The sequence below is a fragment of the Salmo salar genome, chromosome ssa29 (genome assembly GCF_905237065.1).
Source record: "Salmo salar chromosome ssa29, Ssal_v3.1, whole genome shotgun sequence".
NCBI classification, from domain to species: Eukaryota; Metazoa; Chordata; class Actinopteri; order Salmoniformes; family Salmonidae; genus Salmo; species Salmo salar.
The window spans coordinates 24,863,435-24,889,835 of NC_059470.1; the positions used below are offsets into that span (position 1 = coordinate 24,863,435).

General features: G+C 45.5%; 1 protein-coding gene across 6 annotated transcripts in view; it reads right to left on the reverse strand.

Moving 5' to 3' along the window:
* The window catches only part of LOC106590416 (ras-responsive element-binding protein 1), an 81,254-nt gene extending 55,639 nt beyond the window's left edge, over positions 1–25,615 (reverse strand). For 2 of the 6 annotated variants that reach the window (XM_014181423.2, XM_014181420.2), the window contains exons 1-2: positions 25,169–25,614; positions 209–319 (exon numbers count right to left, since the gene is read on the reverse strand). Coding sequence is in view for 2 of the 6 variants with exons in the window: in XM_014181417.2 (XP_014036892.1) it covers positions 25,169–25,208 (40 nt within the window). In the remaining 4 variants the exon portion in view is untranslated. Of the gene's footprint in view, positions 1–208; positions 320–1,973; positions 2,016–25,168 lie in introns of those variants that run through there. The other 4 variants (XM_014181424.2, XM_014181421.2, XM_014181417.2 and 1 more) reach the window with 4 other exon arrangements.
* Between the last annotated feature and the right edge of the window lie 786 nt (positions 25,616–26,401).

Sequence of the window (26,401 nt, forward strand, 5' to 3'; positions counted from 1 at the left end):
AGAAAGCAACTGATGAATGTCAAAACACTCAAAAAAAGCGCAAGAATGGAAGAACATATGAAAATGTGAAAAAGGATACGGATGACGAATGGATAAAGGAGGAAAAAAAGTAGACATGCTGAGTGAAGGTTAAAGCACAGCCTTCAGTATATGGGGAGTTTACAGTATTGAGTGGTGGGATGGAGGGAAGAGAGAGCCTTATATTTACCCGTCGAGAGACCAGGGCAAAAACGCGTCTGGGCTCGGAGCTCAGGGCCTGGGTGGGAGACCACGGCCTGCCTGCCTGCCCACCTCGAGTGTCAGCACCCCACTGCTCACACTGCAGGGAGAGCACAGAGACCGCCGTCAATACACACAGTCATGTCGCCCGCATGCGCGCACACACACACACACACACACACACACACACACACACACACACACACACACACACACACACACACACACACACAATCTGTCATTGCATGCTGCTCTGGTCTAAGATGAGAAGGCTGCTGTTGTGTGTGTGTGTGTGTGTGTGTGTGTGTGTGTGTGTATGAGAGAGAGACACTCGGAGGTAGTAGACTGATTTCTTGCCTTGTTAAGCTGTAAATGAATCAAACAACATGTACTCTTATCACATAAACGTGTCTCTGAGCACCAACACACACACACTGCCGACAGCGAAACCAGGAAACTGTGGCCCTTTGCAGGATGGCGAGTTGAAACGAAGACAGTCATTCTCATTATGGCATTTATTTCCAACATGTCAGACTAGCACTAAAAGCTGTTGACAGCTGATTATTATGGTAATAGGTGAGGCAAACAAGGATAGATGGACACAAGAAGGAATTAGAGTGCAGAGCCACCGACAGCTTATCTACTTTGTGAAAGAGGTTTGGGGGGGAAAAACTAAGATGAGGGGGGAAGGGAGGGAGAACACATTCTAAATGGTGGCTGTAGCAGGGTGTTGTGGGGAGTTGTCTCGCGAGAGGAGTGTGTCTGTGCACGCATCTGTGTATGAGAGAGAGTAAAGGATGGATAAGAAAAAGAGGCAGGATGAAGATGGCTAGCTAAAACAGGACAGATGAGATGAGTGAGTATGGATGAGAGAGACGGAGAAAAGGAGAGGGGTCGAGAGATACGGGAGAGGACAGGGATGAGCAAGAGGGAGGAGGGGTCGAGAGATACGGGAGAGGACAGGGATGAGCAAGAGGGAGGAGGGGTCGAGAGAGAGGAAAGGAGGGACAGAACAGAGATTATCAGATTAGTGGCTGGTAAGAGGGCCTAATTAAGAGGCAGTTATAATGGGGCTGGGCGGAGGAGACATTTTCGGTTCAAATGCCTGTTTAGCCACGATCAGTGGACTATGTCCCCAAGCATCTCAAGTCCTGTTCACATGAAATGCTACATGCGCGTCCTGGCCTGTGTACACGTCAGAGGAGACCAACTGTGGCCCAGGGTAAGTCCAGCAGGATCACCGTGCGTGCTGCGTGCTGCGTACGCGACTTAGCTGTCTGACAGATGAAAGGCCATGCTACTGTGGAGCAGACAATAACTTAACCTACATATAAAACCCATCACAGAAGCTTGGTTTGAACTAGGCTATACAAGTGGTGCAAAAAGTGATCGATACAGATGATTAGATACTGATCACTGCACGTCAAAAAACTCTCAATTCTACTTTATTAGGCCTACACACTTGCAGGTGTGTAAAAAAAAAAAAGTGTTATGGCTACCTGTTACAAACTGAAAAAAAAATGCATACATACATACATACATACATACATACGCTGACACACCTACTCTAGGGTTTTTCTTTATTTGTACTATTTTCTACATTGTAGAATAATAGTGAAGACATCAAAACTATGAAATGACACATGGAATCATGTAGAAACCAAAAAAGTGTTAAACAAATCCAAATATAAATAGCCACCCTTTGCCTTGATGACAGCTTTGCACACTCTTGGCATTCTCTCAACCAGCTTCACCTGGAATGCTTTTCCAACAGTCTTGAAGGAGTTCCCACATATGCTGAGCACTTGTCGGCTGCTTTTCCTTCACTCTGCAGTCCAACTCATCCCAATTGGGTTGAGGTCGGGTGATTGTGGAGGCCAGGTCATCAGATGCAGCACTCCATCACTCTCCTTCTTGGTCAAATAGTCCTTACACAGCCTGGAGGTGTGTTGGGTCATTGTCCTGTTGAAAAACAAATGATAGTGGAACTAAGTGCAAACCAGATGGGTTGGTGTATCACTGCAGAATGCTGTGGTATCCATGCTGGTTAATTGCCGTGAATTCTAAATAAAACCTCACAGTGTCACCAGCAAAGCACCCCCACACTGCCTCCTCCATGCTTCACGGTGGGAACCACACATGCGGAGATCATCCGTTCACCTACTCTGCGTCTCACAAAGACATGGCGGTTAAAACCAAAAATCTCAAATTTGGACTCATCAGACCAAAGGACAGATTTCCACCGGTCTAATGTCCTTTGCTTGTGTTTCTTGGCCCAAGCAAGTCTCTTCTTCTTATTGGTGTCCTTTAGTAGTGGTTTCTTTGTAGCAATTCAACCATGAAGGCCTGATTCACACAGTCTCCTCTGAACAGTTGATGTTGAGATGTGTCTGTTACTTGAACTCTGTGAAGCATTTATTTGGGCTGCAATTTCTGAGGCTGGTAATTAATGAACTTGTTTTCTGCAGCAGAGGTAACTCTGGGTATTTCATTCCTGTGGTGTTTCTCATGAGAGCCAGTTTCATCATAGGGCTTGATGGTTTCTGCGACTGCACTTGAAGAAACTTTGAAAGTTCTTGAAATTTTCCGCATTGACTGACCATGTCTTAAAGTAATGATGGACTGTTGTTTTGCTTTGCTTATTTGAGCTGTTCTTGCCATAATATGGACTTGGTCTGTTAGCAAATAGAGCTATCTTCTGTATACCCCCTACCTTGTCACAACACAACTGATTGGCTCAAACGCATTAAGAAGGAAAGAAATACCACAGATTAACTTTAAACAAGACACACCTTTTAATTGAAATGCATTCCAGGTGACTACCTCATGAATCTGGTTGAGAGAGATACAAGCACGTAAACTGAGCTGTCCAGTTATCAGCTTGTTACTGGTTGGAGGTTTATCACTTTGTTTCATCAGCAGGCAGAACAAAGCCCTCACTAAACTGGTAGCCTCTTGCTTATGGCTAGCCTAATTAGCACACTAAGACACTTTAAACCCATGGAGGGACCTATGGGCACATAGAACTTCTGCTAGTAAGTAAGTAGCCTAAAATAGCTTTATTTTATGCAAGATAGGCAATTATTCTAAACTGCATACTGGTATATTTTTATTATGTAGAGAACAGTCTTGTGAAGGAAATATAAACTTTACAGGATGAGGATGGGGAGTAGAACTAGAGCCAGTGACAATGGTGTGTGTGTGGTGTGTGTGTGTGTGTGTGGTGTGTGTGTGTGTGTGTGTGTGTGTGTGTGTGTGTGTGTGTGTGTGTGTGTGTGTGTGTGTGTGTGTGTGTGTGTGTGTGTGTGTGTGTGTGGTGTGTGGTGTGTGTGTGTGTGTGTGTGTGTAAGAATGCTGCTGTGCTGCTCTCATAGCCGGTTGACAGGCACAGACAAGTGCTAAAGCCTGGAGGTTTGAGAGCAGAGCAGTTGGCACGGGGAGATATCACTTTTTGCCTGCTCTACACGACAGCATCCCCGCTATATCAGTTACAGCAGGGAAAGGTTAAGATAAAAGCAGAGAGAGGGGGCGAAGAGGGGGGGGGTGGATAGAGCTAGAGAGAGAGCTAGAGAGAAAGAGGAGGAAGAGAGAGAGAGTGAAAGAAAGGAGAAAGAGAGAGAAAGAGGGTGTGGGGGGGAACAGACAGATGCAAAAAGGAAGATGGAGGCCGAGAAAAGGGAAGTGAGAGAGAAAGGGAGGTGAAAGAGATGAATGGCTTTACAGTGCACAGCCCACTAAGAGAAGAGGTGGAGGCAGGGAGGGAGGATCATCTGGACAAACTAGACGAGCCGGTTTCCTCCATTATGGTTTAGAGAGGAAGAGAGCCCCCATGTCTGTTTCCACCAGCTCTCTGCTGCCACCAGAGCGGAGAAGCTAGCTGCTCATTGGCTCTCCAGGCAAGTCTAACCCAAACTACAGGATAAGCCATGCCTCGCTCTGGTCTAAGCATCCTTGTAGAGACAAACAGTGCACCCAACCACCATCATGTTGACTACTTTGGAGAGATTGCTTTCTCCAATGAGCAAGACAGTTCTAATGATTGTTTTATTTTTTTCAGAACAAAAACTTTGACATCAAAATATCAAAAGGTTTTGTATACGTTGCTTATTTGTGACTTGCCCTCAGCTAAATAAGCTACGTAAATCAAACTAGTCGATCAGCGTCATGAGGAATTGAGTAGGGAATGTTTTTCCACTGTTTTTTTATCACTCAGTTCCAATAAGTCTAAGTCATTTGAATACTTTTTCAGAGCAAAAATGACAGCAATGCAAAAAATTGAAGTCATCTGACCAACCAGCACACGTGTCAAACGTGTGACAATTCCTAATGTGGTCTTGACTTCCTTGTGTGCGCGTTTTTTTTTTATAATCAGAGAAAAAGTTGACGGCAGCTGAGCTCTTTAAACTTCCTTCTATACAACACCAGCGAGAAACAACTTGATCGCTGTGATTTCAGGTTCCCCTTTTCTCCTCAAAGCTGAGAACGCACAGGGATGCAACTTTACAAAGTCTCATGAACTGTGAGAAGCCCGATCAATTTGACTCCTGAAAAGAGAGTTGTGAAACCCACTGAGAAACTGATGGGTAGAGATCGCAGTTCTCCTGAGGTAAAAAAAGTCTCTCTCAGGATGTCTCACATTTCAACCTAAAGCCCATTATGAAAGCGTGACAGACTGCATGTTCATCTGCTACCATTCTGCCTCCAGCCCAGATTGTAAGATAATTTTATAACTTCCCATATATAAATATTCACTTAGCCAATGGTGTAATGCTAAAATGATGGATAAAAGTATGGTTGATAAAAGCATGGGAAAACGTACCATACAGTATATTCTTGGCTTTGTATCAAAAGCTATGAGAGTTGGGCCTCCCGAGTGGCAAAGTGGTCAAAAAGCAGTGCTAGAGGCATTACCACAGACCCGGGTTCATTCCCGGGCTGTGCCACAACCGGCCGTGGCCAGGGATCCCATAGGTTTGCCATAAGAAAGGGGTTGAATGCTTATCGACTCAAGACATTATCATTTTTTAATTTGTATAATAATAAAAAAATATTCTAAAAACATAATTCCACTTTGACATTATGGGTTACTGTGTGTAGCCCAGTGGCACAATCTCAATTTAATCAATTTTAAATTCAGGCTGTAACACAACATAATGTGGAAAAACTCAAGGGGTGTGAATACTTTCTGAAGGCAATGTAGACCATTTCACTAACACAAAAACAGACGATAAGCCACTGGATGCTTCAGAGGAAAGCTGTCAAGCTGCCCAGCAGCACAAACACACTTCACAGATCAAGGGTGGCATAGTAGGGTTTGGAAACAAGGGTCCTTGGCAACACAGGGGCTCAGCTGTCAGCCAGCCACAGGTGCCTGCGACAGCCAGGGACTTTTGGGGGCCTTCCTCTCCTCCAGGAGAAAAGACAGGGCTTTATTCAAGCCCTAAATGGGACATATGCTGCCTTGGCTGGGACTGGAGGTCTGCTGCAAGGCCACTCTGGGGAGTGAGTGTTGACTCTCCAGAGTGGAGTATAGTTTGACAGGCTCACATGAGCCTGGTTTTTATATAACTAGGCAAGTCAGTTAAGAACCAATTCTTATTTACAATGACGGCTTACCCCGGCCAAACCCTAACGACGTTGGGCCAATTGTGCACCGCCCTATGGGACTCCCAATCACGGCCAGATGTGATACAGCCTGGATTCGAACCAGGGACTGTAGTGACACCTCTTGCACTGAGATGCAGTGCCTTAGACCGCTGCGCCACTCGGGAGCCCAGGGTGGGGGTGGGGTTGGGGTGGTTGTGTTGGGGGGCATGATAGGCTCATATTTCAGCCACATCTTCAGTAGTGGAAAATATGTAGGGAGAGATAACGTCAACCAGATTATCCTACATTATTCTACTACTCTATTGACAAAGCAGTAGGCTACCACTGCTAGTTTAACACACTCATACACCAAAATACTTTTAGGCCTATATAAAATAAGTGAACGTAAGTTAGGCTATATTGACATCACACACACAGATACCCCCCCCACACAAACACAGAGACATTGTGGTGGGTGCCAGTTACATAGAGTGAGAGTGCAGATGTAGATTGTGTCCTGACAGATCCCATGCAGCCCCACTGACAGCTGCATGGCACCAACCAACCGCACCGACCAGATAGCTAGCTGGCTGCACGGTATGTGCCCTTAATGCCACATACACATAACAGCTACACTACAGTTACACACTAATGCTCATTTAAACATTCCTACAAATAAAAGTGATGGAGAAAAAAAGGGACTGATTACTTCCCAAAGAGATAACTTTTGAGTTCCTTTGCTGTGTATGTGTATGTGTATGTGTATGTGTATGTGTATGTGTATGTGTATGTGTATGTGTGTGTGTGTGTGTGTGTGTGTGTGTGTGTGTGTGTGTGTGTGTGTGTGTGTGTGTGTGTGTGTGTGTGTGTGTGTGTGTGTGTGTGTGTGTGTGTGTGTGTAGCCTATACCTTTATCAAAGGGGACATGAAGCAAGGTCTTCTCTGAAGGCCAGATAGATGTAGGGGAGAGTTGGCTTGACATCCCCAACAGGCTGAGAATAAATAGCCCCTGCTAGCAAGCTACTTATTTGGCACGTCTCTCCGCCATGAGTAAATCACAGCGGTGAGCAGAAAGGGTTCGCTTTTAACCCCCCCTCCTTTGTTGTTATGTTCATCCCCCAGTCCTTTATTTACCAGACCCTTTTATGTAGGGAAACAGAGACCCATCCATCTTTCTCTGTCTGTATACTACCTATCCTGTTCTGCTCATTTTTCCTCTCTGGCAACCGTTCCCCTTCCCCCAAACACACACGCACCTTTACAGTACACTCTGGGGCCGGTGAGAAACTGTAGGTCTGTGGTAAAGATGAGTCTAGCTCTTACTTGTACTTCAAGTTCCACAACTTTATTTGTTTCATCAATACAAAAAGTGTACGTCCCCGTTATCAGTCACATGGGTCTCTCTCTCTCCACACAGAGGACACAGTGGACCTGGACTGCTCTCCACTGACAGTTGTCTATCTGTGCAACAAATGGCACATTCATTCAGGGGCGGCAGTGACAGCACCACTCCATAAATTCTGGGGCGTGCGCGCGCACACACACACACACACACACACACACACCACCTCCAACAACAGAGCCTGCTGTGTTGATGCTGCTCGGCTCCATCCACTTTATGTGCAGCTCTTAAAAAGGCCTGTTAAGTTCAAGTCAGTTAATAGTCTAGTTTACCAACAGGCATTGACTACCGTATCAGTATTCCAAGCCAATGAACAGCAGAACAGCCTTTAAAAGCACTTTGTTTACTAAGGCTGTATGGGATGGTCTGCTCCTATTTGCATATGGGGCATCCTCCAGTTGGAATTTCGATTCACCCGAATTAGGCCATGATACCCAACTCGACGCCAACCCACAACATTTGTTGCTGAGGTTTACACATACGGTCCAGGACACCTTGTATCCACATGAAGCCAAGCACCAATAACTAGAAGCCTACTAGTTAGATTCTTTATAAAATGGTGGCATGCCAGCAGTTGAGGAACATTAACATCTTGGGGGAGAATGAAGTGAAAAGAGATGGGCTCAGTTCAACAACATCCCCAGTGTTACAACAATGCACTTGGGTGTGTCGCTGTCTTTCGCAAACCCTCACAGTCTTTCAGCACTTGTGTGTGTGTGTGTGTGTGTGTGTGTGTGTGTGTGGATATATATATATATATGTGTGAGTGTAGGTTGTGGGGGGGGCTGCCTTCAGGCCTACAAGCTCATACACGCCCTACCTGCCTAAGCCTGGACTTACCCAACACACCAAGTCCCTCAGACAAGACTTACACCCTCGTCACACGGATTAGCCCATCCTACATGAAAACTTGTGTGCAAAGGCATACCACAAAAAAGCAAAAAGCCCACCCAAAGCATCTCCCAACCCATGTAGTCATCTGAACTGCTTGTATCAGATCTTAAAAAGCAGACAATTATTTCAGCCATTCAGTCAGTCATTACAGACAGTAGTGTTCATGTTACTATAGAGCAGTGTACACAGTGAACATACACATCTGGGATGAGTTTGGTCTACTTGTTTGTCAGATGTAAAAAGTATGCCACTTCAGACATTCGCAGTAAGTCATTTCGCACAATAACTGCTTGAAATGCAGCGAGTGACATGTGAGTGAAATGTTTTTACGCTACTTGGTCTTTGTGTTTAAAATGCTGTATCCCTATGAGTCTGCGATGCTCTTTTAACTAGAGCATGAAGCATCATCAGCTTGTCTGTCGGTCTGTCGGTCTGTGTTCCACCATGTCTGATGAGGAGACAGAGCAGGACAAACCACTGGACGGGGGTGGGGGTTCTCCCAGCAGAGGAACCACAGCCCAGGTCGGGAGGATAGGCCTCTTCACCACTCTCACCATAATGGAGCTCTTTGTACAGCCAAGAAGAATACACCCTTCATCTGGGCTGGGGACTAAGGCGCACGCGCACACACACACACACACACACAATTTGTGGCTGTCAAGACCATTTCTTCCCTCCTCTTTGTAGAGGACTGCCTCTGTGTGTGTGTGTGTGTGTGTGTGTGTGTGTGTGTGTGTGTGTGTGTGTGTGTGTGTGTGTGTCTGCCAACATTTAGCGAAGTGTAAAACTAGATGGATCAGTTCAGCAGAGGCACCACCAGGTATTGTCTGTATCTGTCCTTCTACACCTCCCCCCCAACCCCTCCCCCCTAACCCCCATCCTCCAACCCCTCCCCCCTAACCCCCATCCTCCTCCCCCTTATTTGGCTTCTTGATTTTAGATGACCTAACACTAAAGTGAGGATGCAGGCCAAAGTACAAGGCCAGACAACATCGGCCAACTATTTGCCGTCACCAGCTCGCACTCACCCACTGAGCCGCCCAGTGCCTAAGCCCCTCCTACCCACATGGGCACCGGCCCCCTTGCTCTCTGCCTCGGGCCAATCAGGTACTCCGCGGCCAGCTGTTTGCCTGAGCCGCACGTGTGAATGACAGCGAGCGGGGGTAGGAGGGGGCTCTCACAACTTCTAGCAACGGGGGTGGGGGGTATCCATGGCGCCCCCGGGGGTATATGACCGGCCGTGCAGCACCGCTCGGCTACACTGAAACGACTCCCACAGCAGCAGCATCACATCATGTCTTGCCTGTCTTTCTTCCTCCCCTTCTCCTCCACTACACTACTCCTACCCCTCCACCACTCATATCCCTTCACTACTCCCCCCCTCCTCCACCCCCCCTCTCCTCCACTACACTACTCCTACCCCTCCACCACTCATATCCCTTCACTACTCCCCCCTCCTCCACCCCCCTCTCCTCCACTACACTACTCCTACCCCTCCACCACTCCATATCCCTTCACTACTCCCCCCTCCTCCACTACACTACTCCTACCCCTCCACCACTCATATCCCTTCACTACTCCCCCCTCCTCCACCCCCCTCTCCTCCACTACACTACTCCTACCCCTCCACCACTCATATCCCTCCACTACTCCCCCCTCCTCCACTACACTACTCCTACCCCTCCACCACTCATATCCCTTCACTACTCCCCCCTCCTCCACCCCCCTCCACTACACTACTCCTACCCCTCCACCACTCATATCCCTTCACTACTCCCCCCTCCTCCACCCCCCTCTCCTCCACTACACTACTCCTACCCCTCCACCACTCATATCCCTCCACTACTCCCCCCCCTCCTCCACCCCCCTCTCCTCCACTACACTACTCCTACCCCTCCACCAATCATATCCCTTCACTACTCCCCCCTCCTCCACCCCCCCTCTCCTCCACTACACTACTCCTACCCCTCCACCACTCATATCCCTCCACTACTCCCCCCCTCCTCCACCCCCCCTCTCCTCCACTACACTACTCCTACCCCTCCACCACTCATATCCCTCCACTACTCCCCTCTGAAATAAGAGTCACATTGTGTTTTTTCCCCCTCTTCCTGCAGTGCTGGGATTTCACTACATGGATTCTCTGCCTGCCTTACTGCCTGAGGAAATGGGCTCCTACAAGGGAGTGATTCATCTGGAGGGTGGGGTGGGAGGTGGAGATGCTGGAACTTCACATAGAGCAGTTTTTTTTGGGGGGGGCATAGAAATAAACTGCCATCTTATGGTAAAGTACACCCATCCAATAATTGTCATAAAAAAATATGTTTTTGAAAAGTACTTGTGATCATCTACAGTCTAGAATTGTGATTCTTAAGATGGAGTCAGCCTTGACAAGAAAGAAAGCAAGAAAAACAGACAAGCGATGAATAATTTTCTGAAAGCATGACAAATACACCCACCAGCACACAATGCATAGAACTATTAGAGCCTGTGGCCCAAACAGAGGGACCCCTACAGCCCAGAGGGGTCAGAGCATCAGAGGCTGGTCACAATGAGCCCTGGTCTTCTGCCCAGTGTTGTGTGGGGAAATAAAAGACATGTAACATTTCAGCTGACTGAGTGTAAAGACCTCATTTACATCCTCATTGTCCAGCTCGATGTTTGCCCAAGTTAGGCAGTGATGGAGCCTGTTGCATGTCAGACATTATTGAGTGGTAGAGCAGGATGGGTGACCGAGCAGAGCAAAATATGGGAGTTTGAAAGATGGGCTACTTTCAGGGCTTGAAAGTGTTCAAAGTCAACCCCCCCAACACACTATGGGAGGAGGAGAATGGAGCGGTAAGGAACAGTTACAAAGACAGCAAGCTTGTTTCTGCTTTCCATGTTTAATAGTAATGCTAGACATGTTAGCATCTAGGAGGCTCCTGCTCTGATACCTGCCTCAAGGCTCCGAGCAAAGTGTCTCCTCGTAGAGCACAAGGCCTGATAAAGAAAAAGTGATTGTTTACTGGGATAGAAGTGCTGGCTTAGGGAGTGCCCGAAGGATAAGCTTTGACTAGATTTGGATTATTCTCTTTGTTAACTACTTCTTTCTGAACCAGTTTATTTCCCCTCGCCTTCTGACAACAATTCCCCTAATGATGCACACAAGTGCTAATCATATTATGAAAACCTGAAAACATCCACTAGCCACCATTTCCTGTTCAGATAGTCCAAAAGATTTTGCAGTCTTGTGGGATGACCCATTTCCTCATCAAAGAATGACATGAGGACGAAGAAGTCTTCTTTTCCCCCTCAGAGGTCTATTTATCCCTGACATTGTCCCACCATCTCAAAATGTCTCTGGTGGCATGCTATTCTGACTAGTCAGGCCTAGGCTAAAAACATCACAACCAGCATACACTTATAAACTCACCAAAAAAAAGAAACGTCTTCTCACTGTCAACTGCGTTTATTTTCAGCAAACTTAACATGTGTAAATATTTGTATGAACATAAGATTCAACAACTGAGACATAAACTGAACAAGTTCCACAGACATGTGACTAACAGAAATGGAATAATGTGTCCCTGAACAAAGGGGGGAAATCAAAAACAAAAGTAACAGTCAGTATCTGGTGTGGCCACCAGCTGCATTAAGTACTGCAGTGCATCTCCTCCTCATGGACTGTACCGGATTTGCCAGTTCTTGCTGTGAGATGTTACCCCACTCTTCCACCAAGGCACCTGCAAGTTCCCGGACATTTCTAGGGGGAACGGCCCTAGCCCTCACCCTCTGATCCAACAGGTCCCAGACGTGCTCAATGGGATTGAGATCTGGCCTCTTCGCTGGCCATGGCAAAACACTGACATTCCTGTCTTGCAGAAAATCACGCACAGATTTGCTGGTGGCATTGTCATGCTGGAGGGTCATATGTCAGGATGAGCCAAGCTCAGTCCGATGATGCTGTGACACACCGCCCCAGACCATGACGGACCCTCCACCTCCAAATCGATCCCGCTCCAAAGTACAGGCCTCGGTGTAACGCTCAATCCTTCGACGATAAACGCAAATCGACCATCACCCCTGGTGAGACAAAACCGTGACTTGTCAACGTAGAGCACTTTTTGCCAGTCCTGTCTGGTCCAGCGACAGTGGGTTTGTGCCCATAGGCGCCGTTGTTGCCTGGTGAGGACCTGCCTTATAACAGGCCTACAAGCCCTCAGTCCAGCCTCTCTCAGCCAATTGAGGACAGTCTGAGCACAAATGGAGGGATTGTGCATTCCTGGTGTAACTCGGGCAGTTGTTGTTGCCATCCTGTATCTGTCCTGCAGGTGTGATGTTCGGATGTACCGATCCTATGCAGGTGGTGTTGTTAGACGTGGTCTGCCGCTGCGAGGACGATCAGCTGTCCGTCCTGTCTCCCCGTCTTAGGCGTCTCATAGTACGGACATTGCAATTTATTGCCCTGGTCACATCTGCAGTCCTCATGCCTCCTTGCAGCATGCCTAAGGCACATTCACGCAGATGAGCAGGGACCCTGGGCATCTTTCTTTTGGTGTTTTTCAGAGTCAGTAGAAAGGCCTCTTTAGTGTCCTAAGTTTTCATAATTGTGAACTTAATTGCCTACCGTCTGTAAGCTGTTAGTGTCTTAACAACCGTTCCACAGGTGCATGTTCATTAATTGTTTATGGTTCATTGAACAAGCATGGGAAATAGTGTTTAAACCCTTTACAATGAAGATCTGTGAAGTTATTTGGATTTTTACTAAGTATCTTTGAAAGACATGGTCCTGAAAAAGGGACGTTTCTTTTTTTGCTGAGTTTAGAATATGAAAACGTTGCACTGACAGAATTAAGTAGTCTTAATCTTGACAAATGACACACCAATGCTAAGTCCCAGCAACTACAACAACAAAACATATCAATGACTGAACAAACCAAATGGCGGTACAGACGTATTCCAACACAATTCCTTAGAGCCTTTAAATTGTCAGCATGCGAGTCTCTCTTTACTCAGACAATCTCCATTAGGATCATTAGAGGGCTCAATGAGCATAACACTCCCGTCTCCGGGGCCATAACACTCCCATCTCCGGGGCCATAACACTCCCGTCTCCCGGGGCCATAACACTCCCGTCTCCGGGGCCATAACACTCCCGTCCCCGGGGCCATAACACTCCCGTCCCGGGGCCATAACACTCCCGTCTCCGGGGCCATAACACTCCCGTCTCCGGGGCCATAACACTCCCGTCTCCGGGGCCATAACACTCCCGTCCCCGTGGCCATAACACTCCCGTCTCCGGGGCCATAACACTCCCGTCTCCGGGGCCTTGCTACACTGTTACAGTCTTCAACACTGAGGGGGCTGACTGAGTCATTGCATCACAAGCTTGGTGACCTTGCTCTGAAAAGATAAGAAAGTGGAGACATATCTGGACATAACGGACCTGAAATGGCATCATCTTCCAGAGACGGTGTTGATTGAGACCGCCTTGATGACTCAGAGGACTGAGGAAGTTTGGTGGTTTCACAGTTCACATTTCTGCAGTATTTGGCGACAAACAACAAGCAAAGCGTTTGTCAGTAGACATGGAGGGATGAATGATGGACAAAGACGAAACTGGCCAACTACTGTTAAATACCTAGTGAAGGAGCAAGAGCTAGGAGGGAGTGCACTCATCTCACTGGAAAGTAGTTAGCTACATAAAGGGGTCAAAGTCTCCTCTTTTGTCCCGATGCAGCTGCTCTTTCGAAGGAAAGCCTTAACCTGGTTTTCAACTGGGCACCAATGCCTGCGGGAAAGCTGTGAAAGATGTTTAATGTTCTCCTTGGACGGGGTTTATGATTCCACTTTGGTGAACTTTGGTACCTGGGGGGAGGGGGAAGAGTGCAGAGAGGAGGAGAGCTGGCTGACAAGCTGGTCTGACTGGCTGGTTAATTATAATTCCTCTTTGAAGGAGGTGCCGCAACCTCGCACCAAGCCGAGGATGCTGGGAAGAGCACAGCTCAGGAGAGTGATGGGGGGGTGGGGGAGGATGATATAGGGTCTTTGCTGGTGATACTTGGATTGGAAGGGGGGGCTAAAAAAGTTGCACTAGGCCTACGTCATTATACAGGTATCCCAGAGCTGTTCAGTTCGGAGAGAAAACATTTCCCTGGATGGTTGAAACAGCAAACGTGGTCCTGTGTTTCTGTGTGTGTGTGTGTACACCTTCCGCGAGATGGGTGGCAGCTGTGCGGCCTATATATCACCAGTGTTGTCTGGGCAGGGTTTAAGTTTTTAAGGTAGGTCCCTCCATTGTGTGGGAGCGAGCTGCTCCTGTTGTGGGGGGTGGAGGGAGAAGAGGCCAGGTTTCAACCCAGAGAAAGGACCGCGTTTCTGCCTTTGTGTGCCCTGCCTCCAGGGCATGTCAGAAGAGAGCCTATCCCATCAACTCTACTCCCAGTGTGTGGTGGTGGTGGTGGTGGGGTGTAGTGTTAACTTCAGATCAACGGAGTGAACACACCTATCCCACCCCCCACACCTCTCTTATCCATCCCCCCCACTAAGCACCCCTCTCCCCCTCTTTGCATTCCTCCTCTCCAGCTCTGCTCAGGACGGAGGAAGTATTTTGGAAACAGTGCGCATCTTTATCCATTGTCCAATCATAATCAAAAGCTGTCTCGAAACAAATAGTTTAATCTCATTAGCAAATGTTTGTTTTTGCGACACCGTTTTCCTTCTGTGATGTGAGACAAAAGCAGGCAGGGAGGGGTTGAGTTATAACCAGTGTCATCCTCAATCCTTGGGCGTGGAACGACATGATACAGAGTTACGTGTGTAGCCGACGTCACAGAGATTACCCCATCTTGTCTGTGTGGTTTGTCTGTCTCACGGCTGATGATGAGAGCATGTCTAATAACCAGAGAGAACTTTTAAGAGAAAACTGAAACTCAAAACAGAGTTCCTCCTGTCAATAAGAATGAAAGTTCTTGTGTTTTCCTCTAAATTTGTTTCTCTCCTGAAAATGTTTGAAAAAAAAATAGTCCATTTATGTAGAACTAGGCTAGTTCAAAACTACTTGCTGTAAGCGCTGAATCATTTCAAAACAGGAAGAAAAAAACAGTAACACCAAGCAGTCATACTCCACCCCCCCCCCCAGTCTCCTCCTACACAAAAGCCTCTCCCATCACATAATCCCTGTCCCCTCCCCCACCCAGCAGTGCAAAGGGATGCTCTCAGGTGTGTGATGTGAGTGAAGGTGTGTGTGTGTGTGGGGGGGTGTGAGTGAAGGTGTGTGTGTGGGGGGGTGTGAGTGAAGGTGTGTGTGTGGGGGGTGTGAGTGAAGGTGTGTGTGTGGGGGGGTGTGAGTAAAGGTGTGTGTGTGGGGGAGATGTGAGTGAAGGTGTGTGTGTGGGGGGGATGTGGGTGAAGGTGTGTGTGTGGGGGAGATGTGAGTGAAGGTGTGTGTGTGGGGGGGGATGTGGGTGAAGGTGTGTGTGTGGGGAGATGTGAGTAAAGGTGTGTGTGTGGGGGGAGATGTGAGTGAAGGTGTGTGTGTGGGGGGGATGTGGGTGAAGGTGTGTGTGTGGGGGAGATGTGAGTGAAGGTGTGTGTGTGGGGGGGATGTGGGTGAAGGTGTGTGTGTGGGGGAGATGTGAGTGAAGGTGTGTGTGTGTGTGTGTGTGTGTGGGATGTGAGTGAAGGTGTGTGTGTGTGTGGGGGGGATGTGAGTGAAGGTGTGTGGCGCTAACTTCCTTTCAAGACCAAGGAGGAGCAACAAGCAACAAGTCTGGGGGCATGTGCTCCGGTCTCGATGGAGACGAGGTGTGCCGTCTGTTTGTAGAACAAACAAATGGTACCTTTTCAACTGATGAAGGGGAAGACGGCTAGTGTGTGTGTGTGTGTGTGTGTGTGTGTGTGTGTGTGTGTGTGTGTGTGTGTGTGTGTGTGTGTGTGTGTGTGTGTGTGTGTGTGTGTGTGAGAGAGAGAATGGGACAAGGAAGTGGCAGCTCAGTGTTTCTTCCAAGGATGCCGTTTTGAAGAGGCATTACGCAGAGCTAGCCTAGCAGGATTAATAGGGATTACCAAGGTGGAGTTGGGTTTAACAATTACAATGCAAAGGAAATGTGAATATTGCCCTGGATTTCAATTGTTTATCCTTTATTCCAGAAACTAGGGTATACAGAAAAACATAACAAAGTTAGCCTAAACCTCCAAACCTTGAGTTAAAAGTAACACGAATCAGATTCATGTCGAAATGCTCCACCATAGTTATGCACAAGGAAGGAAAATATAGAACTGCAGGAAATAGATTGGGTGTACATTCAGTCAGAAGCCTCTGAAAGCTATATTAGCACGTCTGCACCATATTAGCAGTCACCTCTGACCCCACTGGCATCTTTTCCCAGCATGCAGCGCTCAGGTGGGCTGTCGTTAGGGCAGCTCTTCCTTCAATATTTATCGTCTCTGTGCAGCTGACTGACTGTCTGAGACACACAGACTAACAGAGCCTTCTCTCGATTACAACTAGCAGATACAGCCTATAATCATCCATTCATTTGACTACATTTCTCAAGACATTTATTTACGTTCTAAAGACACCACACAATGTTAGGTAGTATAAAAAACTATTTGCCTGAAACATTATGTCCAAATTCAAAAACTTTGATTGCAGTAATCTGGCTGTGTTGATGATAAAGTATGTTATATTTGCATGTTCTCTCATCTCTTCCCGTCTCTCACACACACACAAAACTGGTTGGACGATACGGTTGCCGTACGCACTTTTTTCCCCCTCTCCCTCTGTCTCTGTCTCTCACTCTGTTCCTCCCAATGACGTATATAAACCCTGGATTGCTGATGCAATCTATTGGCCATTGAGGCTTTGAAGCCACCGGTCGGCCATATTGGCACTCCCCAGTAGGAGCAATCGTCCATAGGAATGAAAGGAATTCTACAGTATTTAAGTATTTTGTTGTTGTAGTGGGGACAGTAACATTAGTACTCTCTAAAAAAATACTTTAAGGAATATATTGTTTCATTTTTTTTTTTTATGTTTAGCTCACATAATATCATTTATAAGTATGCATTAAAGATGTCTGTAATAGAATAAACTTGTCAAAAACAAATGTAAACATTTATAAAATGCATTTATATAGCTTCCAAAATCTTTTTTTACAATGGAGTAGGAGTACCAAGATGGCTGCGCAGTGGCTTCAATACAGCGCCCCCTGTCAGTCATCCAGGGTTTACACACATCATTGGTTCCTCCTTCCCTCCCCTGCCTAGCTCCAGTGAGCAACAAGTGCTGCCTGTGAGTACCACCCCTCCCCCCTCCCCCTCTAACCTCCAGAAGCTATCGCAAATCCTCAGCCTGCGAGCAACTGCCAGCTGACAAAACTGTTTAGTCAGCAAGAAAGATGGAGGGAGGGAGCGGTGGGGCTGGAGGAGAGAGAAAGGTAAAGACAGAGCGAGGAGGTAGAAAGGGAGAGAGAGGGAGGGACAGCGCAAGAGCTGGAGACATTCTTACTGCGCACTCTCCATTTAGCCTCCCTTTTCCTCTCCATCACTCTCTCTACAGTGTTAACCCTTTCCTCTCCGAGACAGCCGACACAGAGAGATGGCTATTCGTGGAGGGGGAAAGACAATCCACTTTGTGGTAAGAGTATTTTTAGGGTTATTTTGCAGGTAAATAGGAGTCAATGGACTAGAACTCAAATAAAGAATTGTAAACAAAACAACAAGACTTTAAACTTTTTTTCTCACCCGTAAGACAGAGCTAGCTGCTTGGAAACGGGCTGACTTAGGAGAAGAGGACAACTCTGGAGAGCAGACCCATTGTTGTTCCACTTCCTCCATCTCTTCCCCCACCACTTTGAAAAGGAGGCAGTTTAACTTCCTGTCTCCCCCATGCTTCACCCCAGGTCCTGCTGCAGCCTCCATTTTCATTTTTTCTACCCCTTTCCTCCTCCTCCACCCTCCTCCTTGTGGCATTCTTTCACATCAGTGACACAGCCGTCGAGCTAGACTTTGAACCCACAGTAAATACCTGCTTTATTTGCAGCCTGTGCTGGAGGTTGAAGACTAGGTGGTGGCCGGTGGTTGGGAAGGGTGTGTGTATGTTTGTGGTGTATACGTGTGTGTGTGTGTGTGTGTGTGTGTGTGTGTGGGGGGGGTAGTGACAGCTCGGAGCTGGGCAGAGGGATAAAGAACACGTAGGGCTCTGCACTGAGACAGGGCAGACATCACCCCAATGCAGGGCTCCCTCCCTCTCTCCCTCCCTCCCTCCCTCCCTGCAGCTTATCAGTTAGACCCTGGACACACCCTGTGAGATGGATGACTTGGCCAATATTAACAACACACTTTTGTGGATCGACGAGAGAGAGGAGAACTATTGGACAACCAAGGTGCTACTTGGTTGTAAAGGCAAGGGTTGCTAGTAAAATAGGTCACCTAGTACCCGTAACAACAAATAAAGGCATCCATCCATTCGTCAACAACAAAAATGGTAATGTTCACCAACGGAGGATGGATGGTATGGATTTTCTAGTAGTGGCTTGGAGTAGTCAGCAATGAATTCATCCAAATGTTTACAGAATCCAGCGATGTGATGCAATAGTACCTCGAGAGACGGGCCCCATAAACATTAGGACCTACTTTGCACATTATCTGTACAGCCAAGTATCGCCTATAAAAAAAGACTGATATTAATCTAGATTTGGGACTTCTACCACAAATGTGTAACTGTGCCTACAAATATCACCAAGCCTCACCACTAGGCCTATATTTACACTGGGGCCTAGACCACAGGCAGAGTATAGCAGGGCTAACTAAGGACTCACCCCAGGGACATGTTGTAATGTCTACTGTAAGGTCCCTCCGTGAGTGTTTGTTAGTTGCAGCTTACATTCACACACCTGTGAAAGAAGTCCATTCCCTACTCAGTCACAATGAAAACATCCCTTTAAAGCGGCCTATGTGCACACAATGGAAGCACCGACACCGTCCTACTTAGCTGTTTTGTCCAGTTCTCAAATTTCTGTCATCTCACTTGGCTGTGTTACCGCATCCCCACAAACCTGGAGCCTCCCCAACGTTCCCTAATTCCATCAATAATGTTGGGTATGTAACATATGAGGTGCAATACAGTGCATTGTCATATTTAAACAAGTTGTCAATGATTAGTAACAACTGCATCAAGGCGTAAAATGTATGAACTTAGCCATTTCCCAAAATCGCAAAGTAAACACGTTATGAATTACTTCAATTTGCAATGTAGCAGTTACGAGTACCCTACATTTGAGAAATTCCTGAGCAAAGAAGGTTTAAGAGGAGGAGGGGCGTTGTGGCACAGTGAGGCCCAACCCCAGATTCCATTTTGGAAACCATCTTCCTCAGGTTCCCTCTTTCCTTCCTCCTCCTGCACCTACAAGTAAGTCCCTGTGTCCCCTCCATGCCCCACTGGCCAGCCAGGAGATGGAACTTAATCTTATCTAAAAAAGGCGGGTTAAAAATAGCTCTAGGAGCCAAAGGGCCAACCCATTTGTACCCTTGGGGAAACCACGACCCATCTCCACCAGGAAGAGAGAGAAAAAGTGTCTTAATACCACAACTTTTCTCATTTTGACCGTGTCTTCCGGGTGGTTCGACCCATACATCCCTCTCCTATTCCATTGATTTAGCCTCAGAGAACAACAGGTTAACAGCTAAATGAGAGAAGAGAAAGAATGAGGGGGGGGGGGACCTAATACCAATGCCCTGCATTGTTGAAGGGACTTGACTGTCGGCTTGCCATCAGGGGACATTGTGTTTAAGTAGGTGTCTTTGGGGGTATGGGTGGGTTATTATTAGGTTAAATGGTGGGCTAATGAGAGCATAAGGGACCCGATTGGAGGGGAGGGGGTTGAAGGCTCTTAAATACCTCTCTTAGAGGGAGCTCACAGCATCCTCGTCTGGCCCGAACCTCATTGGGAGGAATGTTGACCAGCGGACTTGGTTTTTTGTCAAAGAATATATAAATGATTGTCCTTTTAGCTTATCCAAACTCCTAATTACTTGTGTTATCGTTTCAGTGATGCTACAAAATCCATGGTTCACATCTGGATATTATCGAGTGTTTAGTTGGACTAATCATTCCCTTGAGTGGCCTATTTATTTAAATTCTTTAACCAGCCCATATTCACTAAGTGTACAAAACACTAAGGATACGTTCCTAATTTTGACTTGCATCCCACTTTTACCCTTAGAAGAGCCTCAATTCATCAGGGTGTGGACTTCGCAATGGGTCAAAAACGTTCCACAGGGATGCTGGCCCTTGTTGACTCCAATGCTTCCCACAGTTGTGTCAAATTGGCTGGATGTCCTTTGGGTGGTGGACCATTCATAATACACACAGGAAACTGTTCAGTGTAAAAAAAAAAAAAACAGCAGCGTTGCAGTTCTTGACACAAACCTGTGGGCCTGGCACCAACTACCATAGAGCCTCACAGCGGAGGTGCCATAATACCCATAAAACCTAGCGGTCAAAACAGGGAAATGGTTCCAATAGTTTTTTCACCATTCATTTATCCAATAGGGAATTTTAGAAACTCTTAAAATAAGGGCGGTGTTTTGTGCAGGCTTACCCTGGCGTGACATTTTGATAACCATGTAAATCTCTCTCAGACAAGGTGACGTTTATCAATATAATCGGCTCAATTTACTCTCAGATCCGAAAATGCTAATAAGCGTCAAAGTAGACATCAAGAAAAACTACAAATCCCTGCATGTCATTTCTAGCTGACATCTTTACTAAAAAGGTATTGTGTCAATTTAAAACATGCACAAGGCAGTTCATAGTATTGTCAATTTAAAATAAATGTAGCCAATTTACTCATTACTAAATTTAGCTAACATTAGACAGTTAATCCAGAGATTCTTACCTTTTGCTTCGGTCTCATGCAGATCATCATAGCATTTGTAGTTCGTTATGATCGCCACATTAGCAGCTAATTAGCATTTCATTTTTGGGGGGTAAATAGAGGTGAATATATTGATAAAAGTCACCTTGTCCTAGAGAGATTTACACAGTTAATCAAAACGTCACGCCAGGGTAAACCTACGCGAAACACAGCCCTTATTTTAAGTGTTTCTAAAATCCCCTATGGAAAAAAATGAATGGTGGAAAAACTATTGGAACCATTTCCTTGTTTGACAGCTAGGTTTTATGCGCATTATGACCTCATGTGGATCCCAGGAAGAGTAGCTAATGGGGATCCTAATAAATGCCATACCACACTGTGGTACTCTATACCCTGTTCAAAGGCACTTAAATCTGTTGTCTTGCCCATTCACCCTCTGAATGGCACACATACACAATCCATGTCTCAATTTAACCTGTCTCCTTCCCTTCATCAACACTGATTGGATATAACAAGTGACATCAATAAGGGATCATAGCTTCCACCTGAATTCACCTGGTCAGTCTATCTCACGGAAAGAGCAGGTGTCCATGTTTTGTACACTCTGTGTATAATGACATTGTTATTATTAGGACCATCTAGGCCGAAGACAAAACAAACATTTCTACATTAAAGCCTATCACATCAAATATGCCTTTAGCCTTCTGGCATGTGTAACTACCTACAACTGGTCAACATCACATAAAATCAAACATTATTGAGCTCTATGCATCCCACATCAAGGATTTTTTTTTTTTTTTTTAACTGTTCAAACTGAATTGCCTCCAGACTCCTTGGCTAAACTGAGACCCATAGCTAGTCTATTTTGTCAACAGGCAAGGGTCATGAGTACCAATAATGCAGTGGATTTGGAGACCTTGTGGAGGGTGGAGAGCTGAGGACATACAAAGGGACCTCCTCTTTTAAAGTGTGATTCCACATCGATCATTCATCAACTACAGTTTTAGTCGGAAGTTTACATACACCTTAGCCAAATACATTTAAACTCAGTTAATAATTCCAGACATTTAATCCTAGTAAAAATGCCCTGTCGTTGGTCAGTTAGGATCACCACTTTATTTTAAGAATATGAAATGTCTGAATAATAGTAGAGAGAATTATTTCTTTCAGCTTTTATTTCTTTCATCACATTCTCAGTGGGTCAGAAGTTTACATACAATCAATTAGTATTTGGTAGCATTGCCTTTAAATTGTTTAACTTGGGTCAAATGTTTTGGGTAGCCTTCCACAAGTTCCCACAATAAGTTGGGTGAATTTTGTCCCATTACTCCTGAGAGAGCTGGTGTAACTGAGTCAGGTTTGTAGGCCTCCTTGCTCACACACGCTTTCTCAGTTCTGCCCACAGATTTTCTATGGGATTGAGGTCAGGGCTTTGTGATGGCCACTCCAATACCTTGACTTTGTTGTCCTTAAGCCATTTTGCCACAACTTTGGAAGTATGCTTGGGGTCATTGTCCATTTCGAAGACCCATTTGCGACCAAGCTTTAAATTCATATCTGATGTCTTGAGATGTTGCTTCAATATATCCACATAATTTTCCTCTCTCAAGATGCCATCTATTTTGTGTCTGGCTTTTTTATGGCAGTTTTGGAGCAGTGGCTTCTTCCTTGCTGAGCGGCCTTTCAGGTTATGTCGATATAGGTCTCATTTTACTGTGGATATAGGTACTTTTGTACCTGTTTCCTCCAGCATCTTCACAAGGTCCTTTGCTGTTGTTCTGGGATTGATTAGCACTTTTTGCACAAAGTACGTTCATCTCTAGGAGATAGAACGCATCTCCTTCCTGAGCGGTATGACGGCTGCGTGGTCCCATGGTGTTTATACTTGCATACTATTGTTTGTACAGATGAACGTGGTACCTTCAGGCGTCTGGGAATTGCTCCCAAGGATGAACCAGACTTGTGGAGGTCAACAATTTTTTATCTGAGGTCTTGGCTGATTTCTTTTGATTTTCCCATGATGTCAAGCAAAGAGGCACTGAGTTTGAAGGTAGGCCTTGAAATACATCCACAGGTACACCTCCAATTGACTCAAATTATGTCAATTAGCCTATCAGAAGCTTCTAAAGCCATGACATCATTTTCTGGAATTTTCCAAGCTGTTTAAAGGCACAGTAAACTTCTGACCCACTGGAATTGTGATACAGTGAATTATAAGTGAAATAATCTGTCTGTAAACAATTGTTGGAAAAATTACTTGTGTCATGCACAAAGTAGATGTCCTAACCGACTTGCCAAAACTATAGTTTGTTAGCAAGAAAATTGTGGAGTGTTTGAAAAACGAGTTTTAATGACTCCAAGCTAAGTGTATGTAAACTTCCCACTTCAACTGTATCTCCAGGCTCAGAATTCAATAGAAAATAGTTAGTATAGAATAAATGTATTGATCATTTATTCAAATCACACCATCTATATAACTTCCTCCAAAAAGAACATGATAATTTATGAGGGATGATTACATTATTTATTTTTAAACCAACTGTCTTCTTGACAGTGCAAAAGCATTCTCCTCTGATCTAGTCTGCCATTTTATTTACATGGCCTTGCTTGAGTATGACTGCAGGGCCTAAACCAGGACAGACTCATCTTTCTCTACCACAGAAAAACTACTTTTAAAAACCAAAGTTATGTCTCTAGCCTATATCAGGCTTTCCTCAATTCACTTCAAGCAATTAAGTCAACTGAGCATCCTGCTTACTACCCCCACCCCCACCATTATCACCATCGTCCCCTCGTGTTGCCTTGAGGTGTTAGTTTCATCACACATTCAACTAAACTATTCACACTTCAGTATTTCTTCAACTGAAATAAACCCACCATCTTTGATAGAGAGTCTAGATTTGGATGGCGAGTTTCCCTACAGCAAAATGAGTGCGTTTGATCCCGCTGTCGTCGTAGGCCTACTCGACTACAGTGTAGAATTTCGTAATGGAATGCGAACTGCTCATCCGGATCAGCACTCTCCTCCCTGTCTTCTTCCAAGTGGTCAGAGAGCTCAAGAGAAGAGGAACATCGACCACTGAGCGCTCCAAAACCGTGTTGCTTCTATTTTCAACCACCAACAAAACAGTATGCAATGCAAATATCAACAGGTAATTTCTCTATCACCAGAGAACTTTTTGCAAACAGAGAAACACAGTAGAGACAAAGTTACACTTTTACCCAATGCGGTTATATGCGCACAGTAGTCGACGAGAGCAAAGGGACGAATGACAAAAATGCCTAGCAACCATTATCTAACCAGCCCTCGCTACTTTGCAGTTCCACAAGAGACAAAAACGCATCAGTTCATCACTTCACTTGAGTAACTTTTGAGCGTCTAAGAGTAACAAAAATTAAAACAAACCATAAATGATCACCAAGAAACACTTTACACATCAACCTCGTAGATGATCCCAAATTAATTAGCATATATCACTGAATGATAATTTTATTATGTGAAAAGACAAATAATGACGATCTTAATTCTAGTGATGTAATAATTAGGACAAATATAGACTAGGATAACAAGCGGCGTGATGAGTACGGATAACTTATGTTTACTTCCTGAACAATTAAGAAATAATGATATCGAACCATTGAACAAATCGAATTAACACACAGGCTACTCTTGAAAAACAAATAAGCTTCGAAAACGACTTGACAAGGTCAAAATGTAACTAGCTATACCGACACATGGCCACTAAGCTGTAGCTAGGCTTCGATCAAAGTGCACTGAAGATATGGATGCTCGAGCGGAGCAACAGGCGGTTAGTTAGCAAGCTAGCAGACTTTGAACCTCCACCTCGAGCCCCCATAATTAAAACAAACTTTACCGATGGTGGAAGTTAGAACTCCAACAATTGCTGTTAATTTTAAGTGGCGATGAGTAACTAAACCTCGTCGGTTACGAATAATCATACAAGGAAGAGAAATTCCATCGCTCAAGCGTTTTAATCATGGATGAGCATCAGGTCCTCAGCGAAACTAGGAAGCGAATGGGAGTCGAGAAAACTATCCTATCCACGTCGCTTTTCGAAGTTTTACAACTTTGTCACAACAACTGTAAACTTCGCCAAACACGCAATTAACATCACATATCGACTAAACCAGACAAATAAGGCAGAATTTAGAGAATAAGCCGAGAAGCTAGCTAGGTACTTACGTTTGACTTTGTTGGGGTTGGGCTGCTTACGCCGAGACATACTGATGATGGTGAATGGTGATGATGGGCTAAGAAAAAAAAAAGAAGCTGCAAAGTTGTTCCGGAGAGGAATCAAAATGGCGTTTCTGAGGATGTGCAAAGTTCGACAACTTTGTTCCCCCCTCTTTCTTCCAAATTCCTAAAAAGGAAGATAGAAGAAAGAGTTCAGAGACGAGAGGAAAACACTTATTTCGCTATCCTCTCTGACCGTCCCCAAAGCGCAGCTCTCTCCTCTCCCCTAACCTGATAAGTAAGACGCATCACGTGTTGCTCCTGCTAGTCTCCAAGGGGACGTGTTACTGAGGCTGCTTCCACAAGACTTAAGCCAGTAAGCATCTCTACAGGAGGGGTCTCAAAAGAGCAAAAAGTTTTATCGATCGGCCTGGTACCCTCAACATGAAAACTTGTCGAGAGAGGAAGTGCACGCCGAGGAAACTCGAGCCCTTTAAAGTTCTAGAACTTTGTTGTTGATCAACATTTCTTTATGGGGCAACTTTGAACGATGAACAGATGCGTTTTATAAAATAAAAGCCGACCAAGAATAGACACCTATCATTTTTTAAGTAAGTGTAATGATTAAATAATGTTTAAGTAGGTACAGGACCCAGTGATGGATGCATAAGCAAACTATATTTAACTAGTTTCAATTGTTAAATTTAGTTTCAACTGGTGCTGGCATACTCCCACATTCCTCCAAGCCCTCCTCTCTGGATACAGACCCCTCCCTGTGCCTTTACTCATCAACCACTGGCCGACAGAACATTCCCTCCCCTCTATGCAGCTGAACTGGTAGGAGCCTGCACAGCCCTCACTCACACTGTCTGGGCCCCATTGAGATGAAGTCAGATACATTAGGCTACTAATTAATATAAATCTAGACGAACAACTTTCATTTAGGCCTAATGAACTGAATAGTAAATGTGAGAGGATAGGCCTAGCCTAGAGAGAGTTTGGTCATTGTGGCTTCTGTTGATTATACCTAACCTAAACATCCATAGCCATTGCCAAGCATATAGGCCTAGTGATGCTTCAGGAATGATAGATAATAAGGATGCTAATTTGGGATGTTTTTAGTGCTAGATTTCAACAACAACAAAAATATGATGAACAGATTGTAATTTTGTTTGCATCACATCATTCGTATGACACTTATGGAGACACTTATTGCAAATTGATCTGACCATTGATCACTAA